A 21948-nucleotide genomic window follows, 5' to 3' on the forward strand; every position below is an offset into this window, starting at 1 on the left:
GGAGTGAAAAGATGCCAGGTCGGCAGGGAATTTAGTTTTCTTCCATTTCCGCTCCGCTGCCCGGAGCTCTGTTCTGTGAGCTCGCAATGAGTCATCAAGCCACGGAGCTGGAGGGGAGGACCGAGCCGGCCGGGAGGATAGGGGACACAGAGAGTCAAAGGATGCAGAAAGGGAGGAGAGGAGGGTTGAGGAGGCAGAATCAGGAGATTGGAGGGAGAAGGATTGAGCAGAGGGAAGAGATGATAGGATGGAAGAGGAGAGAGTAGTGGGAGAGAGAGAGCGAAGGTTGCGGCGGCGCATTACCATCTGTGTAGGGGCAGAGTGAGTAGTGTGGGAGGAGAGTGAGAGAGAAAAGGAAACAAAGTAGTGGTCGGAGACTTGGAGGGGAGTTGCAGTGAGATTAGTAGAGGAGCAGCATCTAGTGAAGATGAGGTCAAGCGTATTGCCTGCCTTGTGAGTAGGGGGGGACGGTGAGAGGGTGAGGTCAAAAGAGGAGAGGAGTGGAAAGAAGGAGGCAGAGAGAAATGAGTCAAATGTGGACATAGGGAGGTTGAAATCCCCCAAAACTGTGAGGGGTGAGCCATCCTCAGGGAAGGAACTTATCAAGGCGTCAAGCTCATTGATGAACTCTCCAAGGGAACCTGGAGGGCGATAGATGACAAGGATATTAAGCTTAAATGGGCTAGTGACTGTGACAGCATGGAATTCAAATGAGGAGATAGACAGATGGGTTAGGGGAAAAATTGAGAATGTCCACTTGGGAGAGATGAGGATTCCTGTACCACCACCCCTCTGACCAGATGCTCTCGGGGTATGCGAGAACACATGGTCAGACGAGGAGAGAGCAGTAGGAGTAGCGGTGTTTTCAGTGGTGATCCATGTTTCCGTCAGCGCCAGGAAGTCGAGGGACTGGAGGTTGGCATAGGCTGGGATGAAGTCAGCTTTGTTGGCAGCAGAACGGCAGTTCCAGAGGCTGCCTGCGACCTGGAACTCCACGTGGGTGGTGCGTGCAGGGACCACCAGATTGGAGAGGCAGCAGCCACGCGGTGTGGTGCGTTTGTGTAGCCTGTGCAGAGAGGAGAGAACAGGGATAGGCAGAGGCATAGTTGACAGGCTGTAGCAAATGGCTACAAAAATGCAGAGGAGATCGGAATGAAATGGGCTAAGCATCTGGGAGTGGAGAGAGCAGGGCCTCCCTCACCAAAACTTCTACCTCGGAAACTAAAATTGTTTCACTGAACCACCCGAAGAAAAAACTCTCCCAACTTCCGCCTTTGGAAATCAGAATTGTTGTGAACCACAGCGGTTCAATGTTTAAAGGAGTAGACTCAACCCACTTTGTTCAGCTAGCCAACTATGACTCCATAGCCAACTAGCAGACTAGCATCCAATAACAATAACACACCGTTTAGCGCCAACACTTGGTCACAACAAACCACCAATATTGTGATAACACACTAAACAGATCATTCGTGTCTGTGTCAAGTTCCTTACATGACGCAGCAATGATTAGACGTTGGCTAGCTAGGACAAGTAAATTGTGGTTAGCTACTTCAGTACAGCCAAATGGTCATGTTGGGTAGCTAGCAATGGCCACTGTGTCGACTCTGTTTGAAGAACGGCTAGCTAGCTAGCTTCGTGCTACAGCTGGCACGGCCGAGGACACTGCCAAGACACAGTAACTACCCACAACAACCCACGAAGCCTAGCTATGACGCCGTAGCCAACCTGCAAGCTAGCATCCATTAACACACAACTTAGCATCAACACCTGGCCACAACAAACTGCCAAGAGTGTGTCAGCACACCAAACAGACAATTCAAGTCCGTGTCGAGTTCCCTTCACAACGCAGCAAAAAAAAAAAAAATAATAGTAATAATAATAATAATTAAACGTTGGAACCAGCTCTCCAGCGTTGCTAATCGTTACCAATAGCTACCCGCTAGCTAGCTAGCTTCGTGCCTCAATTCTAACCCACAATTACCCACGGAAAGCTACAATAACAACAATACTAACCTACAATAAATACAATACCTAACTACAGCTAACTACCTACCTACGATCTAGTACATGGTTAAGCAAAAGTTAAACGTTGGGTAGGACTACATTACCGTTGGAGCCAGCTCTCCAGCGTTGCTAATCGTTACCAATAGCTACCCGCTAGCTAGCTAGCCTCGTGCCTCGATACTAATCCACAATTACCTATGGAAAGCTACTACAACCACAATACTAACCTACAATAAATTCAATACCTAACTACAGCTAGCTACCTACCTACGATCTAATACATGGTTAAGCAGAAGTTAAACGTTGGGTAGGAGTACATTACCGTTGGAACCAGCTCTCCAGCGTTGCTAATCGTTACCAATAGCTACCCGCTAGCTAGCTAGCCTCGTGCCTCGATACTAACCCACAAATTACCCACGGAAAGCTACAATAACAACAATACTAACCTACAATAAATACAATACCTAACTACAGCTAACTACCTACCTACGATCTAATACATGGTTAAGCTTTACTCAACACTACATGTAGCTTACCCCTACTTACCTCCAGCCAGAGAAAAACACGTCCTCTCCCGTCAGCACTCAGCTGACAATATATATGAAACAATATATGACAATATATGACTGTTGAATACAATATTCAGCTGCAGTATTCACTGTAAATGCTCCATATCCCACCAATTCCTCCTGTTGTACAAACTACTACCTTAACTGTACTTTGCTAGACATCCGTATTATTGTACTACATCAAGTGACAGATGTAGGGGAAAAAACTCCAGATAATTGCAGATGATTAGATTAACATGAAAAGTTCAGTAAGAACTTAATATAGCAGCTACATGACTGTTAGCTCCTCCTTTGCTCTGGCATGGCAGTGGCATCCTGCTCTGCTCACCTGCTGGGTTGAGTTTCTAAATGACACATCTGTGATTACTCCAGTGGTAGTAGCAGGACAGCTGTACAGAGACAGAGAGAGAGAGTGTGAGAGAGGTTTAATTTTTAAGAGTCAGCTGGAATCTCTTTCATCCACTGACTCACAGAGTTTGGCAGCACATTGTGAAGTTAAGGTGAGCAACACAAACAGTACAGGGGCCAGAGCTTTGATGACTGGAGTAGGAATGTACTACAGTAGAAGAGTGTATAGTTACTTATGGTGTTGTTTTCTCTGTGCAAACTCCTGCTAATGTATTGCAGCTCTTCATGCCATATTTACCAAGTCCATATTATGGCAAGAACAGCTCAAATAAGCAAAGAGAAACAACAGTCCATCATTACTTTAAGACATGAAGGTCAGTCAACACAGAACATTTCAAGAACTTTGAAAGTTTCTTCAAGTGCAGTCGCAAAAACCATCAAGCGTTATGATGAAACTGGCTCTCATGAGGACCGCGACAGGAATGGAAGACCCAGAGTTAACCCTGCTGCAGAGGATAAGTTCATTAGAGTTACCAGCCTCAGAAATTGCAGACCAAAGAAATGCTTCACAGAGTTCAAGTAACAGACACATCTCAACATCAACTGTTCAGAGGGGATGTGTGAATCAGGCCTTCACGGTCGAATTGCTGCAAATAAACCACTACTAAAGGACACCAATAAGAAGAAGAGACCTGCTTGGGCCAAGACACACGAGCAATGGACATTATACCAGTGGAAATGTGTCCTTTGGTCTGGAGTCCAAATTTGAAATATATATTTTTTCTTTGCGAGACGCGGTGTGGGTGAACGGATGATCTCCACATGTGTATTTCCCACTGTAAAGCATGGAGGAGGAGGTGTTATGGTGAGGGGCTGCTTTCCTAATGACACTGTCTGTGATTTATTTAGAATTGAAGGCACACTTAACCAGCATGGCTACCACAGCATTCTACAGCGATACGCCATCCCATCTGGTTTGGCTTAGTGGGACTATCATTTGTTTTCCAACAGGACAATGCCCCAAACACCTCCTGGCTGTGTAAGGGCTATTTGACCAAGAAGGAGAGTGATGGAGTGCTGCATCAGATGACCTGGTGTAACCGGTGTGAAATGGCTAGCTAGTTAGCGGTGCACGCTAGTAGCATTTCAATCGGTGACGTCACTCGCTCTGAGACCTTGAAGTAGTTGTTTCCCTTGCTCTGCAAGGGCCGCGGCTTTTGTGGAGTGACGGGTAACGGTGCTTCGAGGGTGACTGTTGTCGAAGTGTGCAGAGGGTCCCTGGTTCAAGCCCAGGTAGGGGTGAGGAGAGGGACGGAAGCAACACTGTTACACTGGCCTCCACAATCCCCCGACCTCAACCCAATTGAGATGGTTTGGGATGAGTCAGACCGCAGACTGAAGGAAAAGCAGCCAGCAAGTGCTCAGCATATGTGGGAACTCCTTCAAGACTGTAGGAAAAGCATTCCAGGTGAAGCTGGTTGAGAGAATGCCAAGAGTGTGCAATGCTGTCATCAAGGCAAAGGGTGGCTATTTGAAGATTCTCAAATATAAAATATACTTTCATTAGTTTAACAATTTTTTGTTTACTACATGATTCCATATGTGTTATTTCATAGTTTTGATGTCTTCACTATTATTCTACAATGTAAAAACAAAGAACAACCCTTGAATGAGTAGGTGTGTCCAAACTTTTGACTGGTAGTGTAGGTTACTAGTATAATTGTTTCCTGTTTACTACCATTATAAAGATGCATTAGGCATTATTGATGGGCATTAGAAAAACTTAAAGTATACTCCTTCCACTGAAATGTTAGCTTGATTGCCAACTCTCCATAGAGGATACTTTTCAGGGTTTATTTACAGCCGTTTGCTGTCTAGTGTTTGCTGGATATTTCAAAAATCGATATTTCATGGATCAAGCACTCAGTTTTATCCCAGTGAGTCCCTCTGAGTCTCCCATAGGGCCCCTCAGAACAGTTCTACCTCCACTGTTTACAGAGCTACACCAGGGAAATTACCCCATGCATTTTCCTGGTTGGATAGAGTTGTCTGGGGATTGAGATAGGATGTGACAGTCTGTAAAACTATTACAGGCTCCGGCTCTGAATGCCTCTGTGTTCACTGGGTCTCCTGATCTCTCTCTGTCCTCTCTACGGATTTGGTCATATCAACATTGTCTGGACCGTGTTATGTTGCCCCTTCCAGACGACAGTGAAGAAGGAATTCAGGAACCTCGGAGGACAGTTGACATTGATAAAATCACTTCTTTCTTATCCAATGCAAATACAAATTCCACATTTACATTTTAAGGATTTGTTTCAAAATGGTCTCTATGGGTTCAGTGCTCAATCACAGTAGGAATATACACTGAGTGTACAAAACATTAGGGACAACATCTTTCTAATATTGAGTTGCACCTTTTTTTGCCCTCAGAACAGCCTCAATTTGTCAGGGCATGGACTCTACAAGGTGTCGAAAGCGTTCCACAGGGAGGCTGGCCCATGTTGATTCCAATGCTTCCCACAGTTGTGTCAAGTTGGCTGGATGTCCTTTGAGTGGTGGACCATTCTTGATACACACAGGAAACTGTTGAGCATGAAAAGCCCAGCAGCGTTGCAGTTCTTGACACACTCAAATTTGCGCCAGGCACCTACTACCATACCCTGTTCAAAGGCACTTAAATATTTTGTCTTGCCTATTCACCCTCTGAATGGCACACACAATCCCTGTCTCAATTGTCTCAAGGCTTAAAAATCCTTATTTAACCTGTCTCCTCCCCTTCATCTACACTGATTTAAGTGGATTTAACAAGTGACATCAATAAGGGACCAGAGCTTTCACCTGGTCAATCTATGTCATGGAAAGAGCAGGTGTTCCTAATGTTTTGTACACTCCAGTGTATAGAAGTCTCCATAATTTGTCGAGCTGTAAACCCTCTGAGCTACCCTACCAAGACCAAGCTGTAAACCCTCTGAGCTACCCCGCCAAGACCAAGCTGTAAACTCTCTGAGCTACCCCGCCAAGACCAAGCTGTAAACACTCTGAGCTACCCCGCCAAGACCAAGCTGTAAACCCTCTGAGCTACCCTACCAAGACCAAGCTGTAAACCCTCTGAGCTACCCCGCCAAGACCAAGCTGTAAAACCTCTGAGCTACCCCACCAAGACCAAGTTGTAAACCGTCTGAGCTACCCCGCCAAGACCAAGTTGTAAACCCTCTGAGCTACCCCACTAAGACCAATCTGTAAACCCCTGATAAGGGCTGTAACGCATTTTTACTTTCAACAATAAAGAAGCAGTTTTATCAACTTCCACTGTCCTACAAGAGTTACTGAACTTCCTCTTCACTGGAGAGCGAGGTAGCGGTAGTGTTCACTTCCGTTTGCGCCTCACCTGTGAGAACATGCTTTGCTGTATCGCCGAGTAGCCTACCATAATATATTATATATACTCTGAATATATTATATAGAGAGCACAGCTCTGTGATCGTGTCATGGTTGCACCATGCAAAAATATTGTCTCTAGGCCAAACCGTTAGAAAGTTATGACTTATATTACCGGAGCTACCTTTAAAAATACATACAGTTGAAGTCGGAAGTTTACATACACTTAGGTTGGAGTGATTAAAACTTGTTTTTCAACAACTCCACAAATTTCTTGTTAACAAACTATAGTTTTGGCAAGTCGGTTAGGACATCTACTTTTTGCATGACACAAGTAATTTGTCCAACAATTGTTGACAGACAGATTATTTCACTTATAATTCACTGTATCACAATTCCAGTGGATCAGAAGTTTACATACACTAAGTTGACTGTGCCTCTAAACAGCTTGGAAAATTCCAGAAAATGATGTCATGGCTTTAGAAGCTTCTGATAGGCTAATTGTCATCATTTGAGTCAATTGGAGGTGTACCTGTGGATGTATTTCAAGGCCTACCTTCAAACTCAGTGCCTCTTTGCTTGACATCATGGGAAAATCAAAAGAAATCAGCCAAGACCTCAGAAAAAAAATTGTAGATCTCCACAAGTCTGGTTCATCCTTGGGAGCAATTTCCAAACGCCTGAAGGTACCACGTTCATCTGTACAAACAATAGTACGCAAGTATAAACACCATGGGACCACGCAGCCATCATACCGCTCAGGAAGGAGACGTGTTCTGTTTCCTAGAGATTAACGTACTTTGGTGCGAAAAGTGCAAATCAATCCCAGAACAACAGCAAAGGACCTTGTGAAGATGCTGGAGGAAACAGATACAAAAGTATCTATATTCACAGTAAAACGAGTCCTATATCGACATAACCTGCAAGGCCACTCAGCAAGGAAGAAGCCACTGCTCCAAAACTGCCATAAAAAAGCCAGACTACGGTTTGCAACTGCGCATGGGGACAAAGATCATACTTTTTGGAGAAATGTCCTCTGGTCTGATAAAACAAAAATAGAACTGTTTGGCCATAATGACCATTGTTATGTTTGGAGGAAAAAGGGGAACGCTTGCAAGCCGAAGAACACCATCCCAACCGTGAAGCACGGGGGAGGCAGCATCATGCTGTGGGGGTGCTTTGCTGCAGGAGGGACTGGTGCACTTCACAAAATAGAGGGCATCATGAGGAAGGAAAATTATGTGGATATATTGAAGCAACATCTCAAGACATCAGTCAGGAAGTTAAAGCTTGGTCGCAAATGGGTCTTCCAAATGGACAATGACCCCAAGCATACTTCCAAAGTTGTGGCAAAATGGCTTAAGGACAACAAAGTCAAGGTATTGGAGTGGTCATCACAAAGCCCTGACCTCAATCCTATAGAAAATGTGTGGGCATAACTGAAAAAGTTTGTGCGAGCAAGGAGGCCTACAAACCTGACTCAGTTACACCAGCTCTGTCAGGAGGAATGGGCCAAAATTCACCCAACTTATTGTGGGAAGCTTGTGGAAGGCTACCCGAAACGTTTGACCCACGTTAAACAATTTAAAGGCAATGCTACCAAATACTAATTGAGTGTATGTCAACTTCTGATCCACTGGGAATGTGATGAAAGAAATAAAAGCTGAAATAAATAATTCTCTCTACTATTATTCTGACATTTCACATTCTTAAAATAAAGTGGTGATCCTAACTGACCTAAGACAGGGAATTTTTACTAGGATTAAATGTAAGGAATTGTGAAAAACTGAGTTTAAATGTATTTGGCTAAGGTGTATGTAAACTTCCGACTTCAACTGTATATTGCGGGTCACATTAACTTTGTAAACCATTTTGCGGGTCGTAAACTACTCGTGGGCAGTGAGGCCAACCACTTCTTTGATAACAAACAGAAGTTAGAGCCCTGCTGTATCCACAATGCTTAAACAGCCCTTCTGAATAATTTGTCAATAGCTTCATGCAGACTTTTCGATCCAGATAATCTCACCCTTCTTTGCTCAATGAAATCCCACATTTTCACAATGTTTCATCATGGGGTGAAGCTTTACCCTTCATTAAAATACAGTATTCTCAAACACTTCTCATCCCCTCACGTGGATTTTCTCCATGCCCAAACATTGATTCAATGGCAGATCAAAGTTTCCTCCCACCACCAAACAGAGCAAGGTGCAGCAGAGTAGAGCTGGATTTTCATAAGCATCCCCTCTCCTGCTGCTGCCTACTCACTGGGCTATAGGAGCCCCTTCCAGCGGAATCATACAGATGGGCTCCCATCCAGAGCCAGGGGCATGGAAACTTTTACTGTATACAGCCAATGTTATCTTTTATTTTATTGTAGTCATGAGAAAAAAAGTATTTGATCCCCTGCTGATTTTGTACATTTGCCCACTGACAAAGAAATTATCAGTCTATAATTTTATTGGTAGGTTTATTTGAACAGTGAGAGACAGAATAACAACAACAAAATCCAGAAAAAACGCATGTCAAAAATGTTATAAATTGATTTGCATTTTAATGAGGGAAATAAGTATTTGATCTCCTCTCAATCAGAAAGATTTCTGGCTCCCAGGTGTCTTTTATACAGGTAACGAGCTGAGATTAGGAGCACGCTCTTAAAGGGAGTGTTCCTAATCTCAGCAATCAATCAATCAGATTCCAAACTCTCCACCATGGCCAAGACCAAAGAGCTCTCCAAGGATGTCAGGGACAAGATTGTAGACCTACACAAGGCTGGAATGGGTTACAAGACCATCGCCAAGCAGCTTGGTGAGAAGGTGACAACAGTTGGTGCGATTATTCGCAAATGGAAGAAACACAAAAGAACTGTCAATCTCCCTCGGCCTGGGGCTCCATGCAAGTTCTCACCCCGTGGAGTTGCAATGATCATGAGAATGGTGAGGAATCAGCCCAGAACTACATAGGAGGAACTTGTCAATGATCTCAAGGCAGCTGGGACCATAGTCACCAAGAAAACAATTGGTAACACACTACGCCGTGAAGGACTGAAATCCTGCAGCGCCCGCAAGGTCCCCCTGCTCAAGAAAGCACATATACAGGCTTGTCTGAAGTTTGCCAATGAACATCTGAATGATTCAGAGGAGAACTGGGTGAAAGTGTTGTGGTCAGATGAGACCAAAATGGAGCTCTTTGGCATCAACTCAACTCGCTGTGTTTGAAGGAGGAGGAATGCTGCCTATGACCCCAAGAACACCATCCCCACCGTCAAACATGGAGGTGGAAACATTATGCTTTGGGGGTGTTTTTCTGCTAAGGGGACAGGACAACTTCACCGCATCAAAGGGACGATGGACGGCGCCATGTACCGTCAAATCTTGGGTGAGAACCTCCTTCCCTCAGCCAGGGCATTGAAAATGTGATGTGTGCAAACCTGGTGGCTAACTACAAGAAACGTCTGACCTCTGTGATTGCCAACAAGGGTTTTGCCACCAAGTACTAAGTCATGTTTTGCAGAGGGGTCAAATACTTATTTCCCTCATTAAAATGCAAATCAATTTATAACATTTTTGACATGCGTTTTTCTGGATTTTTCTGTTGTTATTCTGTCTCTCACTGTTCAAATAAACCTACCATTAAAATTATAGACTGATCATGTCTTTGTCAGTGGGCAAACGTACAAAATCAGCAGGGGATCAAATACACTGTATGAGTGTAAAGTAACAAAATAGTGTTGTTCAGAGTAGACTGTGGTCTGTACAATACATTCTGTTTCATAAATTGCTTTTTCCTTTGTAGTGTTTGGTCTCAGTGGGTCTGGACTCCAAAAACACGATCTGTGTGTGGGACTGGAGGAGGGGCAAGGTGCTGGCAGCGGCTCCTGGCCACGCTGACAGGGTAGCTATACTACACCATCCTCCCGTCTCTGTCTCAGGCACCAGGCCCAGATCGATCTCTTCAATTACTGTAGCTAGAAATGCAGCCAGGATGGAGCAGGAAGGAGCAGGAGCCCAAAGGAGACACACATAAACAAGTTAGGCCTGATTGATCGTTAGCATTCAAGACAATGGCTGAGGAGACGCTAAGCTAATGAAATTGAATTTCAAAAGATTAAATGTATGCAGCTGCATTTCTTTTTTATTCAACCAAAATACGCACAGTCACAGACATACACACACTAACACACCTGAAGTGTTTTTGTTAAATCTTGTACAATGATGTTAATTGAAGATGACATTCAAATATTGTAATGTATTTGTTGCACAGTATGTTATGCATTTAATTGTATAAAGTTAAATTTACCATGTGATCTTTTCCACAGATATTTGACATATCGTGGGACTTGTACCAGCCAAGCAAGCTTGTTAGCTGTGGTGTCAAACATATCAAGGTACTGTTTAAATCAAGTTCATACCTTACAAAAGTAGCTTACTGAAGGCCCTCAAGCTATCAAAGTGTGTTTGAATGTAGAATATGTTGGATGTTTAGCACGCACAGATATGGTGTCCATCGTAGACCATTCTGCTGTTGAAAAGGTATGTCTTGTGTCTGATTAGCATAATGTTTCAGAAAGTTCTGTAGAGAATTTAACGGTAATGTGCTCCTTTCCTCTTGGCCTTCTTTGCTTTATCGCAGTGATCATATCAAAGCCTTACAAAATATATATGTAAATTCATTTTATTCTGGAGTTAATGGCTATTAAACCATAACATAAGTAGGACCTGCATTGACTAATAGAAATCTCTCTTTTCAAGTTCATCTCTATTAATGTTTCAAGTTTGAATGTCACATGCACAAGTACAGTGAAATGCCTTTCTTGCAATCTCAAAACCCAACAATGCAATAATCAATAACAATGTAATACTAGGGGAAAAAAACACGAGACATAAGAAGAAATATGAAGAACACAATAAGTAAGTAAGTAAGCATACTAAACTCAGCAAAAAAAGAAACGTCAACTGCGTTTATTTTCAGCAAATTTAACATGTGTAAATATTTGTATGAACAAGATTCAACAACTGAGACATAAACTGAACAAGTGCCACTGTCACGATCGTCAACAGATGAAGCGGACCAAGGCGCAGCGTGATAAGCGTACATACTTTATTTAGTACACACACGAACCAAAACAATAAACCAAACGATACGTGAAGTCCTAGGTTATACACAAAACCCTACGGAACAAGATCCCACAATAAACTAGTGAAAACAGGCTGCCTAAGTATGGTCCCCAATCAGAGACAACGAGCTACAGCTGTCTCTGATTGGGAACCACCCTGGCCAACATAGATCAACACGATCTAGAACCAAAAAACATAGAAAATCCACACCCTGGCTCAACATATAAGAGTCCCCAGAGCCAGGGCGTGACAGTACCCCCCCCCCCCCCCCCCCAAAGGCGCGGACTGTGACCGCGCCACACAAAAACAAGAGGGTAGGGGCCGGGTGGGCATTCCGCCTCGGAGGCGGATCCGGCTCTGGGCGTGACCACCACTCTCTCTCTACCCCCCCCCCCCCCCCGTAGCGCCCCTGGTCTGGTCTGGCCCCGCTGGCCGGAGCTGGACTGGACACCGGTGGAGCGGATTGCTCAGGCTCCGGTGTGGAGCAGCTGACCTGTGCCGGACCAGGCACCGGTGGAACAGGCACGGACCGGACCGGGCTGGCGACGCGCACCACTGACTTGGTGCGGGGAGCAGGAACGGGCCGGACCGGGCTGACGACGCGCACCACTGGCTTGGTGCGGGGAGCAGGAACGGGCCGGACCGGGCTGACGACGCGCACCACTGGCTTGGTGCGGGGAGCAGTAACGGGCCGGACCGGGCTGATGACGCGCACCACTGGCTTGGTGCGGGGAGCAGGAACGGGCCGGACCGGGCTGGCGACGCGCACCACAGGCTTGGTGCGGGGAGCAGGAACGGGCCGGACCGGGCTGGCGACGCGCACCACAGGCTTGGTGCGAGGGACAGGAACAGGCCGGACCGGGCTGGCGACGCGCACCACAGGCTTGGTGCGGGGATCAGGAACAGGCCGGACCGGGCTGGCGACACGCACCACTGGCTTGGTGCGGGGAGCAGGAACGGGCCGGACCGGGCTGGCGACGCGCACCACTGGTTTGGTGCGAGGGACAGGGACAGGCCGGACCGGGCTGGCGACGCGCACCACTGGTTTGGTGCGAGGGACAGGAACAGGCTGGACCGGGCTGGCGACGCGCACCACTGGTTTGGTGCGAGGGACAGGAACAGGCCAGGCTGGACTGTGGAGACGGACTGGAGGTCTGGAGCGGAGAGCTGACACAACCCGTCCTGGCTGAATGCCTATTTCCACACAATCTGTGTGAGGCATCAGCACAGGACGTACAGGGCTGTGCACTCGTACTGGCACTGCAGCACGTGGCACTGGCGCAGGATATCCGGGACCGAGGAGGGGTACTGGAGGCCACGAGCGTTGAGCCGGCACACTCCGTCCTGGCTGCATGCCCACCTTAGCACGACACGTGCGTGGTGCTAGCACAGGACGTACAGGACTGTGCCGGAACACTCGCGGCACAGTACGTAACTCCGCATAACACGGAACCTGCCCAGTCTCACGCTGCCTAGCCTGAGTATGGGGAGTTGGCTCTGCTCTACCTCTAGGCTCCGCCAACCACCCTTCCAGCCCCCCAAACCTGGTGGCCTCCTCTCCTAGTCCGCCGATTCGTCCTGTAGCTGCCTCCAGCAGCCCCGTCGTCCACGCCGTTTGCCCCCCCCCCCAAATAATTACTTGGGGTTGCCTCTCGCGTGTCCGTCGTCGGCACGGTTGGCGCCGTTTCTCCTCTCCTGCCTGGGCATTTACTTTTGCCCATGGCCCTCTGCCCGCGAATATGTCCTCCCAAGACCACCATTCGCCCACCTGGGACATCGCCAACTTCTCCTCCTGGGCACGCTGCTTGGTCCTCTGGTGGTGGGATCTTCTGTCACGATCGTCGACAGATGAAGCGGACCAAGGCGCAGCGTTATAAGCGTACATACTTCATTTAGTACACACACGAACCTAAACAATAAACCAAACGATACGTGAAGTCCTAGGTTATACACAAAACCCTACGGAACAAGATCCCACAATAAACTAGTGAAAACAGGCTGACTAAGTATGGTCCCCAATCAGAGACAACGAGCTACAGCTGTCTCTGATTGGGAACCACCCTGGGCAACATAGATCAACACGATCTAGAACCAAAAAACATAGAAAACAAAACATAGAAAATCCACACCCTGGCTCAACATATAAGAGTCCCCAGAGCCAGGGCGTGACAGCCACAGACATGTGACTAACTAAATTGAATAATGTGTCCCTGAACAAAGGGGGGGTCAAAATCAAAAGTAACAGTCAGTATCTGGTGTGGCCACCAGCTGCATTAAGGACTGCAGTGCATCTCCTCCTCATGGACTGCACCAGATTTGCCAGTTCTTGCTGTGAGATGTTACCCCACTCTTCCACCAAGGCACCTGCAAGTTCCAGGACATTTCTGGGGGGAATGGCCCTAGCCCTCACCCTTCGATCCATCAGGTCCCAGACGTGCTCAATGGGATTGAGATCCGGGCTCTTCGCTGGCCATGGCAGAACTCTGACATTCCTGTCTTGCAGGAAATCACGCACAGAACGAGCAGTATGGCTGGTGGCATTGTCATGCTGGAGGGTCATGTCAGGATGAGCCTGCAGGAAGGGTACCACATGAGGCAGGAGGATGTCTTCCCTGTAACTCACAGTGTTGAGATTGCCTGCAATGACAACAAGCTCAGTCCGATGATGCTGTGACACACCGTCCCAGACCATGACGGACCCTCCACCTCCAAATCGATCCCGCTCCAGATTACAGGCCTTGGTGTAACGCTCATTCCTTCGACGATAAAAGTGAATCCGACCATCACCCCTGGTGAGACAAAACCGCGACTCGTCAGTGAAGAGCACTTTTTGCCAGTCCTGTCTGGTCCAGCGACGGTGGGTTTGTGCCCATAGGTGACGTTGTTGCCGGTGATGTCTGGTGAGGACCTGCCTTACAACAGGCCTACAAGCCCTCAGTCCAGCCTCTCTCAGCCTATTGCGGCCAGTCTGAGCACTGATGGAGGGATTGTGCGTTCCTGGTGTAACTCGGGCAGTTGTTGTTGCCATCCTGTACCTCTCCCGCAGGTGTGATGTTCGGATGTACCGATCCTGTGCAGGTGTTGTTACACGTGGTCTGCCACTGCGAGGAAGATCAGCTGTCCGTCCTGTCTCCCTGTAGCGCTGTCTTAGGCGTCTCACATGACGGACATTGCAATTTATTGCCCTGGCCACATCTGTAGTCTTCATGCCTCCTTGCAGCATGCCTAAGGCACGTTCACGCAGATGAGCAGGGACCCTGGGCATCTTTCTTTTGGTGTTTTTCAGAGTCAGTAGAAAGGCCTCTAGTGTCCTAAGTTTTCATAACTGTGAACTTAATTGCCTACCGTCTGTAAGCTGTTAGTGTCTTAACGACCGTTCCACAGGTGCATGTTCATTAATTGTTTATGGTTCATTGAACAAGCATGGGAAACAGTGTTTAAACCCTTTACAATTAAGATCTGTGAAGTTATTTGGATTTTTACTAATTATCTTTGAAAGACAGGGTCCTGAAAAAGGGATGTTTCTTTTTTTGCTGAGTTTATATACAGGGTCAGTTCCAATACCATATTTACAATGTGCAGGGATACTGGAGTGATGGAGGTATTTATGTATAGGGGTAAGATGACTAGGCAACAGGATATAAGATAAACAGAGTAGCAGCAGCTTGTATGTGAGTTTGTGTGTGTAGAGTCAGTATAAAAGGCCTCATCCATATATTTATATATTCTTATTCCATTCCTTTACTTAGATTTGTGTGTATTAGGTTTTTGTTGTGGAACTGTTAGATATTACTTGCTAGATATTGCTGCACTGTCGGAACTAGAAGCAAAAGCATTTCGCTACACTCGCAATAACATCTGCTAACCATGTGTATGTGACCAATACATTTGATTTGATTTTGTATGTGCATATTATGTGTGAGTGAGCGGATGATGGAGTAAGTGTGTAGGGCCCTGTGAGTGTGCATAGAGACAAAAATAAAAAGGTCAATGAGGATACAAGGTTAACTCAGTCTGTGTAGCTATTTTGTCAGCTATTTATCAGTTGTATTGCTTGGGGATAGAAGCAGTTCAAAAGCCTGTTGGTGCCAGACATGATGCACCGGTACCGCTTGCCGTGCGGAAGCAGAGAGAATAGTCTATGGCTTGGGTGGTTGGAGTCTTTAACCATTTTCCTGGCCTTCCTACCATACCGCCTGATATAGATGTCCTGGATGTGGACTGCAAAATTTCATACTTTTAAAGGAGAATTCAGCAGTGTCTCTTGTACTCGGCTGTATGGACATTTTTCCCTTTCAGTAGCCAGGTTTCCATCCAATTTGCCTAGATTTTCATGCGAATATTCTAAAATCTGCATAAAGAAAATATGTGTGTTTTCCCACCAGGGTGAGTTTCCACCAAACGGACTTGTTGCGGATAAAAATAAGTGCGAGATGACGTAGTGCACAACATGTAGCTTTTCACTTACGTTTTCATGTAAGGAATACAAATCTAAAGTTCTATGTGTTTCCATCACATTTTAAACTCTACCGATAGTTATGTCACAAGAACCGTTGTGTGCCTACTCTGGTCTTGGCACGTACGTTCTAGCCAACAGCTGGCAGATACAGTGCGGGTATAGTCTGTGCGGGTAGGCTAGTCTACATGATGAGATTATGGATAAGAACGAGAATATTTGTATTTGTCAAACGGTAATCAAGCATCGGTCACCAGAATAAAACCCTCAATATTTATTTGGAATGGAGCATCAAGCTCATCACCGTGCACTTTCAACACCATGTGAAGTTCATCATAACTTATTTCATATAGCCTCATTAACTGCATGGTTTCCCAAGTCGTAGTGGGAGGATCACACACCATATAATCGCGTGACTCCAAATTTACTTCTATATGATGGTTATTATATCAATATTTTCCAAGGCATTTCCACCGCCATTTCTCGCATTGTTAATTTTACCGACCCAAAATGATCCCACCATGTTGAACGAACAAATTATCTGTTGGGATTTATAAAATTGTACTGAAACTTCCTGTTTCCATCACAGCTGTCGTGATTATTTATTTTGATTATATAACTTTACTCACATAAAAACTGTCGATGGAAACGTGGTTAGTGTTCCTGTTGCACTCAAATCTGTTTAAAGAATACCTATTTTTAGACTTTTTCACCAAGTAGATATTTTATAAAGAAGCACTCATATCTCTGCAAAGCCTTGGTGCTCTGTATTAGATTCATGGTGTTCCACTTGAATGGTCATTAAACACTCTAACACAGAGGATGTATATTCCCAAAACTGAATTTAGACCAAATTGTTGTCTTGAGATAGGTATCATATCACAGGGAACTTCTGCTTTCATGGTATCTTTTCCATTTAATCGAGTGCGCTTCTGTGTGTGATTGTGTGTTTATCATTGGGAAATGAATTTGTCCACCTTATCTGTAATGTGAAGGTGCTATCCCCCCTCCCACCACCCATCCCTCATGATAATATACCCCTCTCCCAAAATCCTGCGCACAGAACCCCTATGCAGCAAAGCAATCCTCTCTCTCTAAGTCTCTCTCTTTGTCTGTCTCCCGCTCTATCTCCTGATGCCAAGGCAATCCAGAAATCATCCCACATAATTCCTGAGCCTTTACCCTGCGGACCATGTGACATCTGCTCCGCAGCCCTGTGCTCACTCAGCGATTATAGCACTCAATGCATCCAGGAGATTTAGCCCCAATAATCCCCTCACTACAGTCCCAGGAAAACACAGTCTCTGGGACTACGTCTACCGCTCCCACCTCAACACAGAAGACAAGAGGGAAGCAAGAGGATCCACCATTAGCTAAAATCATTTTGCCATCAGTAGGTCATTTGATTTGGCTTTGACTGTGATCTTGCTTGGCAGCCCTGTGCCTGGGACTTGCAGACACACACGTGTCTGGCTGATAGATGATTAGTTTACCTCTATAGCTGATTAAGCAGCTCCTTCACGTGTGTCTATCACCATTAGGTGATACCCAGCTAACACATAACGTTCGGAGAACCATATGTTTCTTAGAGCTTGGTGAGAGCATGGTTGTCCTATGGTTATTTCGCATAATGTGCAACCTTCCCACAACGTTCTGGGAATGGTGCAGGATAGTTGCTTGGCTTTGGAAGATTCTCAGCAAATTTAAGGAATTTGACAAAATAACATATTTTTGGGGGGTATTTCATTACTTTATCAGAACGTTTCCTAAAAGTTCAAACATGGTTACATTTAATTTAAATTTTGGTAATGTTCTAGGAACGTTCTCCAACTGGTTTGGCATTAGTTCAGAGAATGTTAACAAACAACATCCTCCTGTGGGAATTTCAATACTTCAGCATACCATTTCCACCAGGTTTCCTCATGGTTCTATTTAAAGTCATGTTCTCAGAACATTAAGAAAACGTTCCATAAAAACCACAAGAAAACATTAGTAACGTTCAAAGAACGTTCTAAGAATGTTATTGGAAAAACATATACATTATGTTCTCAGCATCAACAAAACTCTCTCTATTGTCTATCTTATTAAGTGTGTTCAGGTGTGTTTGCCGCGCCCACTAATTTGTCACACCTGATCTTAATGATTGCTTGTTTCCTTTGAAATAGGGTCTGTTTGAATAGACTAAAATAAACAGCTCCATCCTGGTGGCGCAGTGGACGAATACCATGGATAAAGAACAGTAGATCATAGGTTCGAATCTCATTGAAGTCGTGCCACATTTAAAAATAAATATGTTTGCGTGATTACATTTTAGTCATTTAGCAGACGCTCTTATCCAGAGCGACTTACAGTTAGTGATTGCATACATTTTCATACTGATTAATGCTTAAGCAAATGAAAGTCCATGTGTCCTATCTGTGGTTGTAATTCAAAACAGTTAACCCATTACACTGAGATTCAGTCATTGCTGTAAAATTGAGAATAAGTCGTTCATTTCCATAATGCTCAGTGAAGCCGTCAGTGGCATGACATTGAGAGTCACTGTGGTGGTTATGAGTGGCAGGCAGAGAGGGGGAATGGTGTGGTGAGGAGGGGGAGTTGGTGCCTGCCTGGCCTGGCTGATTAATTACACCCTTTCCACTTTGATTACATTAAAAGGTTTTCCCTTGAGTAGCGGTGCAGGGAAGTGTTCTGGTACACGTGGCCATGTTACTGATTGACTGACATTCTGCAGATCCATGGCTAGGCACATAGTGTGGTAGAGCTTCCGCCTCTGCTCTTTCCTCTGGACACACTTTGGCCCTTTGTTCTATTCAATAAGACAGCTCTGCCAAGTTCTTTAGTGGCATTAGCAGCCTTACTTAAATCATGCCCACCTGTTTACCATTGCTTAAAATCACATTCACCAAGGAACAGAGGAAAGGAACATTTCCCCGGCCAGCGGCATTTTTATTTTAAATTTTACAAATAACAAACAAGACATGATGCCCTAAGCAATTTCTGACCATTACTAATAAAAAACGCATTGAATTGAATTTATTTAGCCAAATTAGTTGAATGAGTTGAACAGATTAGAAAGTGAAGTGGCAGCTTGGTGAGTCTTTCTTTTCCCTTCCTCTTGTATGTGACTCAACATGGCCACCCTGAGTCTTGGCTGGGGAGAATCGGCTGGCCAGCCTGGGTCTTGGCTGGGGAGGATCGGCTGGCCAGCCTGAGTCTTTGCTGGAGAGGATTGGCTGGCCAGCCTGAGTCTTTGCTGGGGAGGATTGGCTGGCCAGCCTGAGTCTTTGCTGGGGAGGATCGGCTGGCCAGCCTGAGTCTTGGCTGGGGAGGATCGGCTGGTCTTGCTGCTCTCTGTACTTTAAAATAGAGTGGTTTTACTTGTTATTCTGTAGCAGAATTGAAGTGTTCCACTACACTGTCACTAGAGCTCTCTCTCTCACACACACACACACTCCGTCTCTCTCTCTCTCTCTCCCTCTCTCACTTCCTCGCTCTCTCTCTGGCCTCATCATAAACCCTCCAGCCTCTCGTCTCCTCTCAGTAGTAATTCAGAGCAGTGAGGGGATTAGCGGTAGACCATGTCTCCCTGTTTTATCAGACCCAGCACGGAAGGCACCCAGTCATGCTGAATCCATCCCCACTGCATGGCTCCACAACAGGCTGAGACTGGGACACAACGCCCTGCCGAGCTCCACTGAGCTCCACCACTCACAGCTACACAGCTCAACACGACCTGCGCTCACACGCCCAAGCACCCGCTATCTTTTCCTGTACACTACTTTCTGGCTTTAATCTCCCCAGCAGGATTAAGAACTTCCTCCCCTGTCGTGTCCCAGGCTCTCAGATGCTTGGTAGTGGGACACTGGGACGATGATGCTGGCCTGTGATAATCGATCTCTCCTGTTAACACACTGGCCCTTGTTGCACCACAGCACTGTGCTGACTAGGCTGATACTGGAGCCCATCTCTGGCTCCTATCTTACCTCTGCAGACGTTCAGCTCTCTGATATGTAGGACACACTATACTATACTCAGTGCCCTCACTGTTGAGATATTTATACTATCTACAGACTCAAAGGTTGTTTGGAATTTGGATAACACTACTTAAAGCCTGCATGTATAATGCAGTATGATTAAACCTGTAGGCGTTTTACAATTTAACAGAGATCCAGGCACTAGCTAAAGCTAGTGGGATAAATATTGCGAGGGGAGACATCCTCCATAGGCAGGAAAGGAAAAAGTTAATCTCTCTGTGTGCTCTGTTATGTGCCACCGTGCCAGTGGTGCCAGTGGTGCCAGTTGTGCCAGTGGTGCCAGTGTCTGGACTTGGGAAACACGACACACACTCATCTCTCCTGTGATCTTATCGTCATGCAGACAGAGCGGCTCTCTGGTTTATGGACTTTGTCCACAGTCTGGAATGTGCCCATGCATCCCAATGAACTTGTTCATAAACCATGGTGGGGCTTGATAGTGACTGGTGGTGGTGGAGACTTTGTGATGGTGGTGGTATCTGCCCTGAGGCAGGGTGTGTGTCTGCATGCTGATCAGCTGACTACAGCTCTGACCTCTAGCATGGGTTCACGACTGTGGACGTGGTGAGGGATTTCGATTTTATCTTGTCAATTATAAGGCTTAGATTTTAGCTTGTGTATGGAGATGGATCTGTGTGTGTGTGTGTGTGGTGGGAGGGGAGGGGGGGGGGGGGGGGGGGGGGTACTGAGATGTTACAACTGAGATGTTACATGCAGGTACCCAATGGGCACACTACGTCATTTCAACGTAGATAATTGACTATTTGGTTGAGACGTTGATCAATGAGTTTACAACCTATATTCACCCACTCAAAAAGACAGCCAAAAGTTAGTTGAATTTCCAGTGGGTTATCAGTATGCTTTCAAACATCTAAAAGCGCAACAAAATTCCAATGGAAAAACAATGTCTGATTTTTGGTTTAGTTGTCACCCAAATATCTATCACTTTGCTTTCAACGATTTAAAAGCACAGCAACGTTCAAATGGGAATACAATGTCAGATATTTTGTTTATTTATACAACAGATTAATGTGTTATCACTGTGCTTCATCTATTAACAGAACCAAATGACCTGGATTGCAGTTGAGATTACATTAAAAGTATATGGTGCAAGTGACCAATGCTGATCGAGATTCTGCGCAGATTATTACAGCAATTGTGAAGTTCTCCAAAGACCTGTGATGACCTATGCATGCTACAAAGTATGTGGGCACCCCTTCAAATGAGTGAATTCGGCTATTTCAGCCACACCCGTTGCTGACAGGTGTATCAAATCGAGCACACAGCAATGCAATCTCCATAGACAAACATTGGCAGTAGAATGGCCCGTACTGAAGAGCTCAGTGACTTTCAACGTGGCCCCGTCATAGGATGCCACCTTTCCAACAAGTCAGTTCGTCAAATTTCTGCCCTGCTAGAGCTTCCCCGGTCAACTGTAAGTGCTGTTATTATGAAGAGGAAACATCTAGGAGCAACAACGGCTCAGCCGTGAAGTGGTAGGCCACACAACCTCACAGAACGGCACCGCTGAGTGCTGAAGCGCGTAGCGCGTAAAAATAGTCTGTCCTCGGTTGCAACACTCACTACCTAGTTCCAAACTGCCTCTGGAAGCAACGTCAGCACAAGAACTGTTCGTCGGGAGCTTCATGAAATGGGTTTCCATGGCCGAGCAGCCACACGCATGCCTAAGATCAGGATGCGCAATGCCAAGCGTCGGCTGGAGTGGTGTAAAACTCGTCGCCATTGGACTCTGGAGCAGTGGAAACGCGTTCTCTAGAGTGATGAATCACGCTTCACCATCTGGCAGTCCAATGGACGAATCTGGGTTTGGCGGATGCCAGGAGAACGCTACCTGCCCGAATGCATATTGCCAACTGTAAAGTTTGGTGGAGGAGGAATGATGTTCTGGGGCTGTTGTTCAGGGTTCGGGCTAAGCCCCTTAGTTCCAGTGAACGGAAATCTTAAGGCTACAGCATATAATGACATTCTAGAAGATTCTGTGCTTCCAACTTTGTGGCAACAGTTTGGGGAAAGCC

The 21948-nt window shown here is 45.8% G+C and overlaps 1 protein-coding gene across 1 annotated transcript in view; it reads left to right on the forward strand.

The window, feature by feature from the left end:
* The window catches only part of LOC311145355 (echinoderm microtubule-associated protein-like 5), a gene marked incomplete at its 5' end in the record, with an annotated part of 64434 nt that overhangs the window by 12365 nt on the left and 30121 nt on the right, over nt 1-21948 (forward strand). Inside the window, 2 exons of the mRNA XM_084181577.1 lie at nt 10098-10196; nt 10621-10689. Of these exons, the coding sequence (XP_084037703.1) occupies nt 10098-10196; nt 10621-10689 (168 nt within the window). The remainder of the gene's footprint in view (nt 1-10097; nt 10197-10620; nt 10690-21948) is intronic.

This window comes from Coregonus lavaretus (genome assembly GCF_964263955.1).
Source record: "Coregonus lavaretus genome assembly, chromosome: 18".
NCBI classification, from domain to species: domain Eukaryota; kingdom Metazoa; phylum Chordata; class Actinopteri; order Salmoniformes; family Salmonidae; genus Coregonus; species Coregonus lavaretus.